Source organism: Melitaea cinxia, chromosome 7, assembly GCF_905220565.1.
Source record: "Melitaea cinxia chromosome 7, ilMelCinx1.1, whole genome shotgun sequence".
NCBI lineage: Eukaryota > Metazoa > Arthropoda > Insecta > Lepidoptera > Nymphalidae > Melitaea > Melitaea cinxia.
The window spans coordinates 10951523-10971395 of record NC_059400.1 but is presented as its reverse complement, the minus strand read 5'-3'; the positions used below and the strand labels follow the sequence as shown (position 1 = coordinate 10971395).

At 32.8% G+C, this 19873-nt stretch overlaps 2 protein-coding genes across 2 annotated transcripts; both read left to right on the top strand.

The window, feature by feature from the left end:
• Window positions 1-1488: 1488 nt before the first annotated feature.
• On the top strand, window positions 1489-4086 carry LOC123655349 (striatin-interacting protein 1). The gene has a single exon (XM_045591160.1). It carries the CDS (start codon window positions 1489-1491, stop codon window positions 3943-3945), a length of 2457 nt encoding a protein of 818 aa, XP_045447116.1. The 3' UTR covers window positions 3946-4086.
• Window positions 4087-9831: 5745 nt separating this feature from the next.
• LOC123655177 lies at window positions 9832-17550 on the top strand. Its single transcript, XM_045591012.1, has 6 exons — window positions 9832-10031; window positions 12389-12595; window positions 14320-14501; window positions 15506-15714; window positions 16374-16624; window positions 17331-17550. The coding sequence occupies exons 1-6, from the start codon at window positions 9832-9834 to the stop codon at window positions 17446-17448; spliced, it is 1167 nt and encodes a 388-aa protein (XP_045446968.1). The 3' UTR covers window positions 17449-17550.
• Window positions 17551-19873: the final 2323 nt, after the last annotated feature.

The following is a 19873-nucleotide window of genomic DNA, read 5'->3' as shown; positions in this document are numbered from 1 at the left end:
AATAAAATGTCGATTCATTTAGATTTAGCAAATTATCCTACTTACAATTTAATATAAACTTAAAAGGTTAATATTTATTTCCAGTTTTTAGCCTTTACTTTATTTGTAACAAAACAAGAAGAAATATAGTACCTAAGTTTACAAACTTTCTTCAATAATTATACGTTTTATCAAATTAAATACAGATATTTATATTAAACTGCTTAATAGTAAAATTTGAATATAATAAAAATAAACACTCCACCCACAAAGAGACAAAGTGGATACAGATTTAATACAGAATTACAGATTACAGATCTCTCGAGTCTCGGTAGAGAGTAGTACAGGGTGTGACCAGTATATAAGTGTATAATCCTATAATCTATGGAGTAGTATATTCCTTGGTAAAGATTAATCATTAATAACTTAATTTAATTTTAATTAATTTTTAATTAATCATTAATTGATAAATGAATATTTTTCAACGACATTTTTGGTTTTTAGTTAAATACTTTAAGGTAAGCAATTTAAAAGGACAACATAGTTGAATTGAGCTATTGAAAATCTATATGTTAGTATTTTTTTTTACAAAACCATTATTTTATTTCTTCAAACTATTTATATTTATTTAAAAATTAAGGAAAGTGGATCTGTTCCAAACTGTACTTGAGCAATTATAAATGCAACTTGAGCAGTTCTTTAACACTTTGAGCAATTTAAAATATTGTAGACATCAAAAGATTAGGAGTTTGAAATTATTGATAAATGAATATTTTTCAACGACTTTTTTTATTTTTAATGAAATAATTTAAGGTGAGCAATTCAAAAGGACAACGTAGTTGAATTGAGCTATTGAAAATCTATCGATTAGTATTTTTTTTTATTACAAGTATCATTATTTTGCATACATTAATACGGGGTTAATGGATGGATGGAACGGAATGTAAAATGAACGTTTAAACATACCCAAATCATATTAGTGACTTTCAAAACTTGATTAATATCTACACAAATCCTAATGGTTGATCAACAAAATTAGTGTCCAATATCATGTAATTTAGTGCTGGATATACTCACCAAAAGAAAGCATTCATATTATCAATGTATGTGATAAATTATAGAATATTTAAAACTAGCCGTTTTACGACATTTGTTTCTCATTGATAATCGGTCCTAAAGTCTTTGTAAAGCTAAATATAACTTCCTTGTAATTGTAAAGTCTTAATACTTTATTTATACTCTTTGATAATCTGTAGTCTTAGCTGTAGTCCTAGCTGTAGTCTGTACTTTTATATACTCTTTGGTCTATCGTCTATACTCTATAGTCTATACTAGTTATAGACTTTCATATAGTAAATTAGTGAATAGTGATTTATATTTTATAGTATCGGTCTAGTGGAAAAGAGCTTTCGGCAAATTATTATTAAAATGCTGTATCTATTTGAAGAATTTGTAATAATAAATGCATAAAATGTAAAACCTTTTAGCTTTCAATACACGTTTGACACAATGGGAACTAATGGAAATGGGCGCCGTGGAGGCGCTAAACAACTTGATGTTCGACGACCCATTGAAGAAGGAGAATGTCTGAGCCTAAACGACGAGAGCCCGGAGTTAGATTTTATATATGATGATTGCGATACGCAGGCAAATGAAATTGCTGAATTATACAGTTACACTGAACATCCTGAGTTCCAGCACAACGTCAAGGCATTCGAGGATATAATGGAAGAATTCAATTTTCCGCCTAGTTGGCAAAGACTTTCAAAACAACAACAGCGCACCGTTGTTATGAAATTATTAGAACATCTGGATATAGCTGTAACTAATATCCGAATGCGAGCAACTCGATGTATACTATATCTCGCTCAAGGTTGCTGGGCGGAAATGCAATCTGATGCAGAACAAGCGCAATGGGCTCGTCATAATATTATGATGCTGTATGAGATGGGGACTTTTTCTGCGTTTGTGGAGCTATTAAATTTTGAAATCGTTAGAAGTAATCCTGTGTTTGCTTCTCGGAAGCTTGCAGAATCCTTAGCAGATTCTACTAAATTAAGGGTAATATTATCTGTTTTGTATCTCATAACAGAACATATGAGAACTGAAAAAGATAATCTTGCTTCAGAATACCTACATTTGGTAAAGAATTTTAAAGAAGAAATAGGGACACCCTTTCGTGAAGAATTGCTACCAGTGAAACTATTGGGCATGGTTACACAATTGTGTGCAGGAACTACTCCTCATTTTCCAATGAAAAAGGTTCTATTGTTGCTGTGGAAAATATTACTAGTTTATCTTGGTGGATCCAAAGAATTGAAGGAAAGAAAAGCAAAGCTTCGTGAAAGATATGGTTTGCCTCCAATAACTGAAGATACTCTAGATGTAATAAAGGGAATGCGCTCCAGTTCTCCCCCTCCTAATGCTGCGGACATGATAGAAAATCAAAACCCTGGGCAAAGAAAACTTAAGGAGAATGAAAGAGCACTTCGAAGGCAAACTTTTATAAAACAAACTTCCCTTGATGAATCAGATGAACAAATTTTTGTTGACAAAGAAGAAACTGGAAATGGTTCAGAAGATTATTCTATGGAGTTCCAGTCAATGTCCGGAGAGGGTGTGCAAAATATAAATCAAAATTGTCCTGATTACATGTACATTAAGCGCTTTGATAGTCCACCCCCTCCACCTCCCTTACCGAGAAGCTTGCCCTGGAGGTCAAAAGTTCGTCAAAAAGATATTGATATGTTTTTAGACAATGTAAGGGTAAAATTCGTTGGCTACTCCCTGCCAGGTGACAGACAGACAATTGCTGGCTTACCCCAGCCTATTCATGAAGGTATTGAAATATTAAAAAAACACATGTACACAAGCCTAGCAGAGGTTCAGGCAGAGAGAGAACTTGAGATAGCTAGAAGTCCTCTTACTAGAGGTGAAAAAGAAGTGGAAGACACTGAGGCAGAGACTTTGTACAGAGCCATGTTGCCGAATCTACCACAATATATGATTGCCCTACTGAAGATACTGTTAGCTGCAACACCCACCTCTACTGCTAAAACATATTCCATGAATATCATGGCCGATGTTCTACCTGAAGAAATGCCCATGACAGTATTGCAGTCACTAAAACTTGGTATTGATGTGAATAGACACAAAGAAATCATAGTTAAAGCTGTAACAGCGACTTTGCTATTACTTTTGAAACATTTTAAACTAAATCATGTATATCAGTTTGAATTTATGTCCCAGCATTTGGTCTTTGCTAATTGTATACCTTTAGTATTGAAGTTTTTTAATCAAAATATCCTGTCATATATAGGAGCAAAGAATACAATACCGATATTTGACTTCCCCGCCTGTGTTATTGGTGAACAACCTGAACTTACCAAAGAATGTTTGGAAATAGGTGATTCACCAGTTCCATACTCATGGAGGAATGTCTTCTCATGCATTAATTTATTAAGAATCTTAAATAAATTAACAAAGTGGAAAAATGCTAGAATTATGATGTTGGTTGTATTTAAAAGTGCCCCTATACTTAAGCGTGCATTGAAAGTAAGACACGCTTTGATGCAGTTTTATGTATTGAAGCTATTAAAAATGCAAACTAAATATTTGGGCCGTCAATGGAGGAAAACTAATATGAAGACGATTAGTGCTATATATTCAAAAGTGCGACATAGACTAAACGATGACTGGGCTTTTGGTAATGAAATTGATGCACGACCTTGGGATTTTCAAGACGAAGAATGTGCTCTAAGGGTCTGTGTAGATCGATTCAATCAGAGAAGATATGGTACAGGAGATTATATTGAGAGTGAACTAAAACCAGTTGACACAGACATTAATAGTGTGCTCGACATAAATGTTGAGCTTGATGATGAATTCAAAACTAATTATGAAGTGTGGCTTGAGCAAGAGGTGTATAATAATGAAATTAACTGGGATGTTTTGTTAACTACATGAATTTATATAAAGTTATACTAAAATATTTAGAAATAGTATTTGTTTGTATTCCTACTTTCATTATTTTTAATCAAGTCATAAACAACATGTTAGAATACTATTGAATAAAATTATATATGCGATTTAAATGTTTGTCAACTATGTATGTAGTTTTATTTGTATTGCATGCTATAATTAATTTTAGATATAGTAATAGAATTATAGGAAGAAACATATTATGATCTCTATTTTCTCTCATTAGCCTTAAATTGAGGTAAAATTTCAAATAGTCTTTTTTATATTTTCTTGAAAAGCCATTGATTCTTTACATATATTGTACATTTTAGTGGTTGTAGAATGTAACTAACCTTAATTAAAAACGCAATTTATAAATAACCAATAATGAAATTACATACTCAAGTAAATCTTTTAGGGTAGCAGGAATTTTTTTTAATTAGATTTTTTATACCAATTCAATGAAATTAATATTAAATTTGTAATTTCCAGTTTCTTGATATATAATATAACTATAGTGAGTCATTTATTAAAAAAACAAACATCAAAGTGAAAATGTAAAATATAGGCATCAGAAAAAGAAAAAAAAAAAAATAGTAAATAAAAAACATAAGTTCACGTCATTTTTGGCTTGAACTTGTGGAGGCCTATGTCCAGTAGTGGACTGCGAAAGGCTGATGTGATGAAATTAAAAAAAATTACAATAACAAGAACATATTAGGTGATGTTCATTAAAATACAACATTGTTGTAGCTTATTTAATTTTTGTATAAAAGAAAATTTATAGAACTAGTGAAAATCGTGTTAACTGAAAAATGACAAAAATTCATTATTGTGTAGCAGCAAATAAAGTGTTAACAGGTAAATGTTACTCTATAGCTATTTTGAAAGTACTTTTTAGTAATTATCTTCTACAACTTATGTAAATTTTAAAAGAAATCACAAATGTAATATACAAAATTTGTGTTAATATATTTATGTTAATAATATCTAATCGTTACGTTTTTGTATTATTTCATATAAGTAATTGTATAAAATAAATGTGTATTATGTAAATGAGTGTATTATTTGGATTATTCACGAAATAAGTATAAGGTTTAGGGCATTTTTAACCCATTCGCTGCGGCGGACGCCTATCGGCGTTTTTTGATTTAACATTGAGGTGCGAAGGACGCCCATCGGCGTTTTTTTTCAATTCCTTTTATCTTAGCGAAAACAAGTCACAAAAAATTATACTTGCAATATAGGCACATTTTTTTAAAAATACAACAAGGTATTGCTCGCCGTTTCCGAATATTTGTTTGAAAAATAACTTTTTGAAAAATGCGTATTCACTCCTAGGTGCGAAGGACGCCTAACGGCGTCTTCCAGGAGTTAGCAACCTTTGATTCTAAATAAATACCTGTTATGTTTTTTTTGCAATATTTCCTAAATGTATTTAGTTAATATTATTTTTCCTATAGTAGAGGTAGTTATTAGTACTGCTTCTCTTCCGCCGCTTACGCGCCCAAACGCGTACGGTTATTCATATTGTGACATTCTTTAACGAAATGAAAAGAGACCTGGCAAAAGAAGTAATAATGATAAAAATGATTTTAGACTCAGTTCGAAACTTCGAACGTTCGTGAACACCGTGAGTCTTACTTTATTCGCGATTTTATTATAAGCCGAAATCCTTGGAAGTTTTATTTATTAACTTAACTAATTATGAACTTTATTAATTTAACTTACAGATATTTAGATAAGTTAAAGCTTATTCTACAATATAAAGGATAAATAAGATCAATTATAGAATCATTCCTGTTTTAATGAGAATAAATTACTCAGTCTATTGTATCAATCACTTAATTACTTATCCTTTGACAACACTAGTCAACAAAATTTAACGTGTTTAGAAACAAATAAACATGTATGAATTCATCTACTCATTTTTATATAAATTATTAAATAAATATTTACGAAGTTAAAATTTTAACGAGTTGAAACTTGTCCGTTCTATATAATGTCGACGAATTGGATCAATTAGGTATTTCAACAAAAGTTCATTTTGATACTAATTTTCAGGTTAACGAAGATGTCTATAAAAAAGGTCTGTAAATAAATAATAATAAAATTATAAAAGTAATCAAAAGGTTTGCAACCTCTGATATTAATTTATAATGATAATTTAGCCATTGTTATCAGTTGAAACTAAAATATATGAGACTGTAGTTTAAAAGTGAAGTATAATTATATAATTAAAATAATTTAATTACCATTTATCGCCATAGTCTCGAAAATTTCACAATCCAACTATTAAAGAACAAAAACTTCACAAAAAAAAATCCTAATTAATGTTAATTTATTTTTTACACCAAACACGATCGTGAACGTACCACACGTTTGGTGTATTTGTAGTTTTTTCTAAGATTTTAGCGCTAAAATGATCATTTTTATTGCACAATGCTGAAAACGCCGATCGGCGTCCCATATTATCCTAATGAGGTGCGGAGGACGCCCATCGGCGTTCGCGACGAAAACCTTCCCGCACCTGGCTAATAAGCGTAATTTTTATCGCCGCAGGGAATGGGTTAAGTAGCGTTAAGAGTATTATATATTCAACACTATTATTCATGCTTTATGTTGTCATGTTTGGAATTTAAGTGGCTACTGTATTGAAATTTACAATAAATTTTCAGTACATTTTTTTGTGAATACTCATGTTTACACGAAAAATGTATATAGTTATAGGTATAAAGTAATTTAACTGTAATAGTATGATTTATTACATAATTAAACCCTTTGTGAAACAAGATACAACTCAAATGTATTTTTCGAAAAACTACCTTTAAAATTAAATATTTACCAAAAAAACTTAAATGTATATTGAAAGAGTGTTTTACTTTACAAAATAAAATACTCAAATTGAACCTCGCCCACTCAGTTAACGAACAAGAATTTTATGAAACCTTGTTTTTGCTCTCCTGTAAAATTATGTTTTTCGACTTATATCTCTTGTCACAGGATACATAGAAGTAATACAACGTAGGTAGACGAGAAAATAGTTAAGCAAATACGCATTTTTAGAGATAACTCAAAAAGTACTCATCAAATCTCAATCAAATTACAAGGGACCACATGATAAGCACCAGCTTATTAAAATAAAAAAAAGAATCATCAAAATCAGTACACCCAGTGAAAAGTTAGGCAATATAGTACAACGTAGTACTTGTTAGATCTCAATTAAAATTGAATGGGACCATATGACATGTAACACCTTTCGATTAAAAAAAAAAACGAAACATTCGAAATACAATTGAATTAAGAACCTCCTCCTTTTAAGGAAGTCGGTTAAAAACAACATTCAAAAATCACAAAAAGTAAAAAATAATTGAAAAAGTTTTAACTTTGTTTATCTTAAAATTCTAAACGTTTTCTTCTGAATACTACACATCACAAGAGTTTTTTTTTCTCTTTATTTATTAAATAAACAATAACGAACCTTATTAGAAACAGTAAGAACAAAACAATAAGAAAACCACACAGGTTTTTGCCAATGTTATTTAATCACTAACGAGACAAAATACTTAAGGCAACTACACATTCACACACCATCCTTTTACAAGAATATCATCTGTTAACATCTCTGTATTGGTTTAAGAAACATAAAATGTAGCTGTGGATTTTTGTTGAAATAAATAAATAAATAAATATCTATGTATCACTGCACAAACTTCATTGCACCATCTCGGACAAATGCAACATTTTATTCATCATTTACACCTGTTATGTTTGGAAAATGCAGTCGAGCAATAAATAAATTCTTAATCATTATCTTCTTCAGATGTCTCAGATTCGAAAATATAAGTTATCTTCTTAATTTCTACTCGATTTCCATGTATGTACATTGTACAACACCCTTTCTGTTTCATTTTAGGAATTGCTTTTTGAAGTGAAACTTCCTTAGAGTCGAAGTTGGCGAAAGATTGAGATAGAATATATTACACCATATTTTATATTCTCGGTGAAAAAAATCTCTCGTAGGCTACTTTTCAGAAGTAAAAAATTTCGGTTAAAAATTTATTTATTTATACAAAAAAAAAATCATCACATTATCACATCAGCTTATCGCAGTCTACTGCTGGACATAGGCCTCCACAAGTTCGCGTCAAAAATCTCGTGAACTCATTAATTTCACCCATAGTCACCACGCTGGGCAGGCGACGGGTTGGTGACCGCCGGGCTGGCTTTGTCACACTGAAGACGCGCCCCTCTTCAGCCTGTGTATTTCAAAGCCAACAGTTGGATGGTCATCCCGCCATCAGTCGGTTTTTTAAGTTCCAAGGTGGTATTGGAACTGGATAATTCCTTAGCAGCCTTTTACGACACCCACTAGAAGAGGGGGTGACTATATTCTTACTGCCGTAACTACACAGCGTGAATTGGACACACTATATATACCTATAGTTATGTATGTTTACGGTACGCTAGTTAGAATTTAAGCTATCTACATGATCACGCTCCAAATAAATAAATAAAATACACCAAGATGTTATTTGTAGTTTCGCTGTTATTGAAAATGATCATCTTATCTCGTAGGATCATCTCGTACTCCTTTTGTTTGTAACTTACTTGGATATCTTAATATTTTATTATTATTACACCAACAAAAATTTATTACCTATTTGATATTTAATCTGTAAAAAAAAAACAAAACCGAAACCAAATTATGTTTAGATATACCGTTTCCCTGCCATTGAGCGTAAAAAGGATTTTAATAGCACAGGGGCAACCTGGGTTTGTTCTCACGTCAAACGTCGCTTCGTTGACATCCAAACATTTGTAATATTGGGTGTTATAATGGATCCTCTATCCGCTCCACGGGGGCACTTAAGAGATGCGAGGGTTGAATGCTATTTTGTTATACAATTGTGAGTGTAATTTAATTTATAGCTCTTAGATTACAAATACAAGCTTTATTGAAAAAAAAAAATTATACCTTGAAAATTTGTTAGTACCCTTTATTATTTACAAACCTATTTATAGTTTTTTTTTATACAACAAGGTCGCCAAACAAGCGTACGGGCCACATGATCGTATAAGCAGTAGCCGAACCTGCCCTCTGCCGACCCCAAGAGCTCTCATATTTATATAATTATATCTCATATGTACATATACATATATGTACACATATAGACATACTTACCTAACCAAAGATAGATAAAGAGCCCCTTGACCAATTTCAAGTCGAACTAACACACGATCGGTTGCGTATTTTTTTTTTTTTGTATTTCAATTTTTGCTAGCAAAATGCCCTGGTTTCAGACATCAAAGCAAGTAGTATTGATACTCGCATCAAGTGATTCTCTTTATTATAAACTTCTATGATATTGATTTAAATTATATTACGTTAACAATAATTGTAGTAGGTATGTATAGTTGTTGATAATTTTGTTATCGTTGTTCAATAATACACCATTACAATAAAATCAATAATCTTATAATGAATTGTTTTACTATTACAATGTTGTATTATTAAGAAAAAAAAACAAGGGCACAAAAATGACAAAAGGACTTGTAATATTGGCACAGCGGCTAGAAAACCGCAAAATGAGTCACTCAGAACTATGCTATTAATTCATTAGGTTACATACTTACTAATATGAAGAAAAGTAATTACTTACTTATTTCTTTTATCTCAGACATTAACAGTTACAATATGATACAATCTTAACGCTGAAGAATTTTCTGCTCTATAACCCGTGTAATCTTTTAGTTCAAACGGGGAAGAGCTAAGCGATCTTTTGCATTTTTACCGTGTTTCTGTGTTCACTTGAACGTACACCAATATTCTAAGATACTCTTAAGAAAATGTTCCAAATTATACTAATAAAAAAATTTCTTTTGCTTACAATGATAACGCTAGCTTCTACTTCGCAAGTGTTCGATGATGAATTTAATGTAAATGATATTTTAAGAACAGATTTAATGCCAACGTATTTCATAGTTGATGAAGAAAATAAAACCAACATGAGTAAATCTGTGATGAATAATAGAATGCTTACATCAAATGGTTCGATAGATGCAGCACTCTCTACGTTGGATTTTCACAGGTAAGTAAGTAGGTACCTATTGTGAGTTTTGTGATTGTAATTCTTGGTTTTCTTTTATTCGTGTTTTAATATTAATATTATTAGCTAAAGTAAAAATCATTTATATTTAACAGGAAAAACTTTAGATTGCAATTAAATAACTCGTAGACACTTTTTACGCTTCTTTCACTACTATTAATTGTTTTTTAAACAATTATAATATCGCTGTCCCCGGGCAATAAAGCGGTAATATCAAAAATCAAATTTTACAGGAGAAATAAAAGAAGCTAATTTGTTTATAGTGCAGTGTACAGTGATCCAAAACAGACGTTCAATATGTCAAATGAAAGTTATTTTTTTTACCAATTTAAGCTTTTAAAAATATTTTTTTAAAAACAAATCGTATATTTTTTTAATGAAATAATTAAAAAAAATGTATAATACAATTCATAGATGATACTATTTTAATTGCAAGATCATTAACAATTACTGTAAAGATGTTCACCGGTTTTTTGTGTTATTTTTCTTAAGAATAATGCAATAATACATAGCTTAGTCGTAAGAGAATTATCCATGCAATAAAACGGTTATTGTCATTTATTCTAACGAAATATTAATAAAAAAAACTGAAAAAAATAAGAGTGATAGATTGATACTCAGAGAAGCCAAAAATTAAATAACATTAAAAAGGGTGTAACCGGCGTATACCGCTTTATTGCCCGGGGCCAGCGATATTACTGCAGATTATAGATGTACTTAATTAGATTCAATTAATGATTAGATCAAGATTTATTTTTTTAGAACTTTAAGACATACCTACGATACTATAAAAACGTGTGTGCTTTAGACCAGACGACTGAAGTAAAACTTCTTTAGCTTCAATAGACTTGCACTTTTAACTGAGGTAGGGCACAGCAGGAATTTCCTGCTCAAAATATGGAGCAGCCCGACTGGGGTAGTACCTCGACCTTACAGAAGATCACAGCTAAATAATACTGTTTTCAAGCAGTATTGTGTTCCTGTTGGTGAGTAAGGTGACCAGAGCTCCTGGGGCGATTGGGGATTGGGTCGGCAACGCGCTTGCGATGCTTCTGGTGTTGCAAGCGTCTATAAGCTACGGTAATTGCTTACTATCAGGTGAGCCGTACGCTTGTTTGCCGACCTAGTGACATAAAAAAAAAACTGTGTCTTAGATATACGATACGATGTACGTACTCGTCACCCATTCACCAGCTTACTCCCCAAATCAAGCGTGCATAAAGAAGTTTTACTTTTAAATAATGCTTTATTTATTTATTAAATTTTCTGTGTGGTTACGGCAATGAAGAATATAGCCACCCCATCTTCCTGTGGGTGTCGTAAGAGGCGACTAAGGGATAACACAGTTCCGCTACCACATTGGAACTTAAAAAGCCGACCGATGGCGGGATAACCATCCAACTACTGGCAATGAAACAGACAGGCCGTAGACGGGCAGCAGCGTCTTCGGTGCGACAAAGCCAGCCCCGCGGTAACCAAGCCGGCTGCCCAGCGTGGTGACTATGGGTAACACACATAAGTTCACATCATTTTTAGCGTGAACTTGTGGAGGCCTATGACCAGCAGTGGAATGTGATAGGCTGAAATGATAATGATGATGATGACTTAAAAAAAACTATATCTAAGCAGTCTGGTCGCAAACAGTTTGGCACAACGGTCTAAACACTGGTTTCTGGTCAGCTGGCGGTTCCCGCACATGACAAACATTTATATCGGCCAAAGAGATGTTTGCCGTGGTCTGGGTGTTTGTGCAGTCCTTGTGGGTCTCCCCACCGTGCCTCGGAGAGCACGTTACGTCATCGGTCTCGGTTCCTATCATATACACTTGATAGTGATCGTCACTCATAGTAGGGAGTATTACCGCCAACCCGCTTTTGAGCAGCGTGGCGGATTAAACTCTGATCCTTCTCCTATACTGGGAAAGAGGCTTAAGCCCAGCAGTGGCGTATTACAGGCTGAAGCGAAATAGTCTGGAAGTAATTTTTATTATAAAACTAGATCGAGAAACAGCAGAAACAAGCGTGACGGTAAGCGATTACCAGCTATAGACGCCGTAGCTTATAGATGCCTGCAACACCAGAAGCATTGCAAGCGTATTAAAGCGTGGTCGACCCTACACCCAATCCCCCCCAGGTGCTGTGGTGACCTTCCTCACCTCAGAAATACAACAATGTTTGATAGCAGTGTTATTTAGCTGTAATCTTCTGTGAGGTCGAGGTACTTCCCCAGTCGGGCTGCTCCAGATTCGGAGCAGGATATTTCCTACCTCAGATAAATTGAAATTATGTGACTCATTTAAGTTATGTGGCCTTAAATTAGTAAATTATTATTTTTTATAGAAAAATGATGAACGAATACCAATGTCGAAACTACATCGCGGAGCAAATACTTGACGATATGGGTAAAAACGTATTGCAGAATCGCGTCGGAAGACCGTTCACAAATAATATTTTTAGTACAAATGTACTTACTCGACGTTCTCAAGATATAAGGAATAATTTTTTGTATGATGCGGGCTCATCGAATTATCACGAATGGTTGGCTAAGTATGTTTTTAAATTATTAGACTATCCTAAAGATATAAATAAATACCTATGATTAGAATTCTTTACAACTAACATAATACCCAAACCTAAAGAAAGACAAAATATCCTACACTATTCGGAAACGAAGAATTTTCTAAAATAAAAATAATAAATACTCTTTATTTGTACACCCTAAAGAAATATTACAGAATAATTGTGTTTGCAGGCAAACGAAGAAAAACCGACTTCAATTATATCGACAAGTAATACAACGTAGGTAGACGAAAAAATAGTCAAGTAAATACGCATTATCAAAGATTACTCCAAAAGTTGTAATCAGATCTCGATGAAATTTAAATGTAACCACATGATAAACATCGGCTTTCAATTAAATTAAAAATCATTAAAATCGGTACTCCCAGTAAAAAATTATGCGGACATTCGAGAGTTTCCCTCGATTTCTCTAGGATCCCATCATCAGATCCTGGTTTCCTTATCATGATACCAAACTAGGGATATCTCCTTTCCAACAAAAAAAGAATTATCAAAATCGGTTTATAAACGACGGAGTTATCCTCGAACATACATAAAGTAATTGTGTTTGCTCACAAACGAAAAAAAACCGACTTCAATTACATTACTATACAACGTAGATCGACGAAAAAATAGTCAAGTAACTACACGTTATCAAAGATTACTCAAAAAGTAGTTGTCAGATCTCGATAAAATTTATATGTGACCACATGATAAACATCAGCTTTTGATTAAATTAAAAATTATCAAAATCGGTACACCCATACAGTCGAATTGAGAACCTCCTCCTTTTTTGGAAGTTGGTTAAAAAAATATATATACATACGGTCGAATTGAGTAACCTCCTCCTATTTTTGAAGTCGGTTAAAAAATTGATTTTAAATAAATATAAATCATTTTAGTTATCTATTTATTTTTTAGTATTATTAGCAAAGAATTTATTCAAATAATTACTATGACTTCAAAAGAGGAGAAGGTAACTCCAACCGTATATGTATATATTATAATGTATGTTTAGGAATCACTTCGTCGCTTATGAACCGCTTTTGATAATTCCTTTTTTTTGGAAAGGAGATAACCCCAAGGGTGGTACCGTGATAAGGAAACCACAATCTGATTATGAAATCCCAGAGAAATCGAGAGGAACCCTCGAAAATCGTAGTGACGACTAGTTCGTTTGTTAATTTTTTCGTCAACTAACGTTGTTTTTTTCGTTTGTTAGCAAACACAATTATTCTTAAATTGTGTTCGTAAGATTAGATTAAGTTAGATTGTTAATATTTTTGTTACCAGAATTAACATTTAGGTTTTAAGCGGGTGGCCCAATTATTTTTCAATTATTTACCCCTAAGTAGGTACATCAAAAAATATTGTTGCTGAAAATGTTTATAATAGCTCAATCGTTCCTCTCACCGCGATCATACGACGTCGCGTGATTGAAAACAAACGTGTTAATTAATTTACTACTCATAGAACATTGACAAGAAATTCCGCGTAAAACTTCTTTAGGCATGCTTGACTTGGAGAGTAATCTTGTGAATGCGTGACGAGAGCGTTACAAAAAGTGTGATCGGGTGAAGCGAACAGAAGTTGAGAGGGAAATATAAGTTAGTGAAGATAGAAAGAGAGGTAGTTGCGTTTCGTATATTACTGTAGGAGCGAAAGAAGTTTTACTTCAGTCGTGTGGTTTAAAGTACACTCGTTTTTTTCAGGGTGATGGCACTTAATGACGTCTATCGACATCACAATGTGTCTGTAACTCCTTATTTGAACAATACCTACCAAAGCGACACTTCTCATCGTTCGCTACCTCGGCAAGGCTATGACGTTGTTGAGGCTACTGACCCCTCTCTGGGAGACACAGAGGAGTTTACGTACGACGTTTCCAAGCACAGTATGGGCCTTGTTCAGTATAAAACCGTTATCATATTTAATTTACGTCAATTGTGTTCTAATAATTAAAACTTAAAAACAGCTTTCAAACTACACCTGGAAACTGATTTTTTCTTTTTTTGTTACTTGGAGGTTTTACGGTTTTATGAGAAAAGACAAGCAGACGAAAAGAAATACCAAGGGAAAGAAATAATATTTATACAAATACAAATATACATCCCGAGTGAGAATCGAACTCGCAGTCGTCGGTGTGTGAGCGCCGACACGGTGCACGCACCACTACATCAGCGATGTCATACCTACTACAAATATATGCAACGAAGCTTAAATGTAATAGGCTGTAATAAGTAATTTATTAAACTGTCTCAAGACAGGTCGAAAGAATGTTTCAATGTTGAAAAATATTACTATACGGTAACAGAATATATACAGGTCACTGCTGGTTGAGGTATTTTTTTCTAACAAAAGGGCGTAGCCCGTAGTTGTTCATAAATTGGAGGATAAAGAATTGTTCAGAGCACAGGGGTTTCGTCACGATATTTGACAAAAAAAGCTCATTTCAATGGTTCCAACATACGTTGTAGGCGTAGGCGTTGAATACTCGTATCTAATCATTATTCCTTAGGTACTTATTCATTAATCAAAATGAAATCTTTACTAATAAATGGAGAGTCGTTTTTTTTTTTGTTTAGTTATACTGGGAAAACTACAGAACAAATCGGAATAATACTTATACCATTAGATGCAGCGTGTTTCAGACAAGGTTTTAGTATATGATATGCTAGTGATTACTTATCCTGTAAAAAATATGGACAGACAGAGATCGCTAGTATATTATAATTGGAGTCTACTTCTTACGAAACGACGTGACATGCGTGTTACGAAAAAAAAAATGGAGAATAACGTCGTGTGAAACAACGAAATAGCGGTGACGATGAGATGTCGTTCTACGTCACGTATCAGAGCTTTTTTGTACCATTGATAAGAAACATGTACGTATTTTAGGCGGTGGATATGAATACTCGATGCCACCTCCACCACCCTCATTGTACCATCACCCAACATCACACGTACACGAAATACATGAGGAATATGCGGTGGAGAAAGACGGCCACGGACTTGGTTTGACAGATCTCTTCGAAATATCCCTAACAGGGATAGCTTTCTTATCCTTTGGCGTGTTTGTATTGCAAGTCCTAACTTATATCACAATCGTAAGCTTTTTAATTAATATTTGATTTAACTTAAATTAACATATTATTCACGGTCACCAACCCGCCGGCCCAGCGTGGTGATTATGGGAAAAACACATGAAATCACGCCATTTTTGACGTGAACTCGTGGAGGCCTATGTCCAGCAGTTTATTGTATTAGGCTGAAGTGATGATGATGATGAACATATTATTCTCTTTTTACCTTTTAATTTCATTGAAACATTTTGCTGAATATAAATTGTTACAAAATACTTTTTTTATGGATAACATATACATATTTGAGTCGTTGTCAACCGCTGCTAATAAGAATCTTAGAAAAAACATATTCTATTTTCTGTAACATAAATTAACTTCAAAATTAAAATGCCATATAAAATGTCTTTTCTATTTTTACTCGAAGGATGGAGTATTCGAAAAATCTGTGCTTAACTTTTTAAACAGAAATTCTTATTTAAAGTTCTTTAAAAATTAAATAACTTGCATAGAAATAAAGCCCCTATTGAAACCCGTTAAATTTCCAAAAATTCTTCGTTTTATCCTTCTAATAACAATTATCATATTCCTAAACCCAACAGAATTATTGTGCACATGTGTACATCGATTGTAGAAATATCCTTATGACCAAAAATAGGATTAAATAATAATAAATATAATTTCAGAATCATCCGCAACCACAATTAATGCAAGTAGTCGACAACACAGATACAGTTAACGTGGATGACGTATTTCGCACAAAAAGAGAATCAGTTTCACCAAAGCCACAAGTGTCGGCCCTTAATGACTTAGCCAGACATGCTCTTATGGCCATCAAACCTCAAACTACTTTGTGCATGTATCGTACATTGTGCATGGGTAATAAACATGCAAGGAACATGCAAGGCTCCAAAAGATATTGGTTGCCGTTGTGGCAGTAAGTATTATAACTTGGATAAACTAAATTTTTATCTGGTATAGTACTAAACTTTAATAAAAAAAACCTGTAACATTTATTTAAAATAGCAATAGTGTATTAAACATTATACATATTTACAATTCACAACTTAAGAACTAAATATTTACAGATAGTTTTGATATAAATGATGTCCGCGTGGAATTGTGCCAAGAATGCTGGCAGCATTTCCCCGTTGAATCGCTATGCCGATTCTCTGGGCAAAAAATGCACCAACTTTAATTCGACTTTCTTCAAAGTTAACTTACTTGCTTTTAATTTTCATAGGCCTTTTTAAAAATCGGCTAAAGAAATGATTGCCAAGATTTTTCACTGCCAGAATTAACCAAAAACAAAACGAACAATCTTGTCTTCTTAATCTAAATCTTCAATAACATTGACCAGTAATACAACGTAGGTAGACGAAAAAATAGTTAATTAAATGCGCATTATCAGAGTTAACTCAGTGCTCATCAACTGTCCATCAAATTTCAATGGGACCATGTGACAAGCGCCAGCTTTTGATTAAAAAAATGAGTAATCGAAATCGCTGTACTCAGTATTAAATATGTGTATATTATATTAACATACATAAAAAATAAAGTCTATTGAAAAATACTTGTTTTTTGAAGTCATTTAATAAAATAATTTGTATTCATTTAGCATATATATTTATTTTCATTCAAAGTGCAGGCGTGGCTTGGATTCGCGGCGGCGCTCTTGGTGCCCTACGAGCCTCGATCCTCGGACTCGGTGGTGCAGACTGCGACGCCTTTTATCCTAAGGAAAACTGCAAAAAACTTTAAAAAGAGGCGTCTGTCAACTACGACAAGCAACTGGAGTTTACTACCGTGATAATTAAAAATTATAACGTTTCATTAAATGAACCAAATTATGTATTAATGACAATAATAAAACGTATCAATCAATAGTTGCGTTGGCTCACAAACACGATATAAATATATTTCGGTCAAATTTAAATGGGACCACATATCAAGTACCAGCTTTTGATCAAAAAATTAATCATTCTAAATCGAGGTCGATTAGGATAGGACCCAGTAAAAAAGATACTTAGGTAACACACATAAATAATAGAGTCGAACCTCTTCCTTTTTTGAAGTCGCTTAAAAAATAAACTGACGCTTGTTCTTCGTATCGGTAGTAGGTATATTATTTATTATACCTTTGTGCATATTATCAGATATTTCTATTCGTATCCTGTTAATAAAAAAGGCGTACGTTGATGATAAGTTGAGGTGAAAATTACCCTAAAATGCTATAACGAGACCATTATCATATAGAGAGTCCCGTGTAAAAGATATATACAGAATTTAAAAGGGAATCAATAAAAATAGCTGTAATAATATGTACAGTTTATTATTATTATTTACATTGGCTTTTACACGTACAATTATGACAAAATTGTTTCTAGTAATAATTTTAAACACTGCACAGTTTTTTTTTTTTTCTAAAAAATTGCTAATTTACTTAAGTTAATGTATCCTACATTGTTATTATAGAAGTACATAATTAATTAAAACTTTTTGTAAGTGTTATATATATGTATGTGTATGTTTCTATTGTAAGACCTTAAAAACGATGTCGCATATACATATGTATTTACATGTTATCACTTAATTTTTTTACACCAATATTGGGTGTACAAATTTTTGTCTTCATCTGAAGCTTAATAATCTTTTTCAATTTTTTTAAAGAAGTGAGTTTTGTTTGCCAAATTATGTTGTACCTATGTGAACCACTAATCCGATATAGCCATGAGCGGAAAATACAGCGAGAGTAGTAAAATCTCCTACATAACCGTTTCTTAAAAAAAAAATTCACTAATTGCCCAACATGAGTTCGAACGCTATCATGAAAGAAAATAACTTTGTTTTGTTTTTACTCGTATACTGGTCACGTTTCTTGTTATGCCTGGTTAAAACGCATCAATTGCGATCTGTAATGAATGCCCGTAGTGAAATCACTAGATTTTAGCAGATCATATTATACAATACCCATTTGGTTCCACCCACATACACAACATTACCTTCAAAACTTTGGGTTTGGTTTGAAATTGACGGGCTTGACGTTCTATTTTTTCTTCGTCAAGTTACCATAGTGTTTTCTTTTTTTATTCCACATCACAATGAGATCAAAAAAACCTTTCTTTTTTTACTTTTCAGCAGTTATTGACAAGTAAGGTTCTACAAGCATTATTTGCGATTTAGCTGGAATTTTCTTCAAATAAAAGTAATATAAAAAACAAACGCAAACGTTACAAATTACCACAGATTTTGTACAGTTTCAAGCTAATAAAAATCCAGTATTTTAAAATCTACTTAAAGCAATATGTGACGTATATTATTCATAGATGTGTAAGTAAGCTCTCAGAAACTACCGCAGTCTACTATTTCTAAACAATATACATTACAGTCAAAACAATCTTTTTAAAATGGACCGAATTAATTTGTACACCCCATACATAATAATTAGATAAGATTGAGCAATTTTACAATTACATATTTGATAATAATTAATTCGATTAAACAAGGTTTCTAATATTTCGTCTTAATGAGACTATTATTTAGCCTGAATCATCATTACAGCCTATACAGTCCATTGCTGGACATAGGCCTCCACAAGTTTACGCCAATAATAACGTGAACTCATGTGTTTTGCCCATAGTCACCACGCTGGGCAGGCGGGTTGGTGACCGCAGTACTGGCTTTGTCGCACCGAAGACGCTGCTGCCCGTCTTCGGCCTGTGTATTTCAAAGCCAGTAGTTGGCTGGTTATCCCGCCACCGGTCGGCTTTTTAACTTCCAAGATGGTAGCGGAACTGTGTTATCCCTTAGTCGCCTCTTACGACACCCACGGGAAGAGAGGGGGTGGCTAAATTCTTTAGTGCCGTAGCCACACAGCCTTAGCCTGAATATAGGTTAGTTACTTTTGGTTTGAACATTATTTTTGTTTCTATAAAATTGGTGTTATTTGATTTTATTAATTACATTTATATAGTAAATTATACACATGTACCTTAAGACTAAATATTAAAAAGAATATAAATAATTTCGACATTTGCTATGATATGCTTAAAAAACTGCAGAATAGATACTACATTTTACAATTTTAATTTAAATATAAATAATTGTGACTTAATTTATTGCATACACTATATCTTTGACATCGCAATAGTAACTCTAACTTAAGAAAAGTGATAAAAGTAGCGTG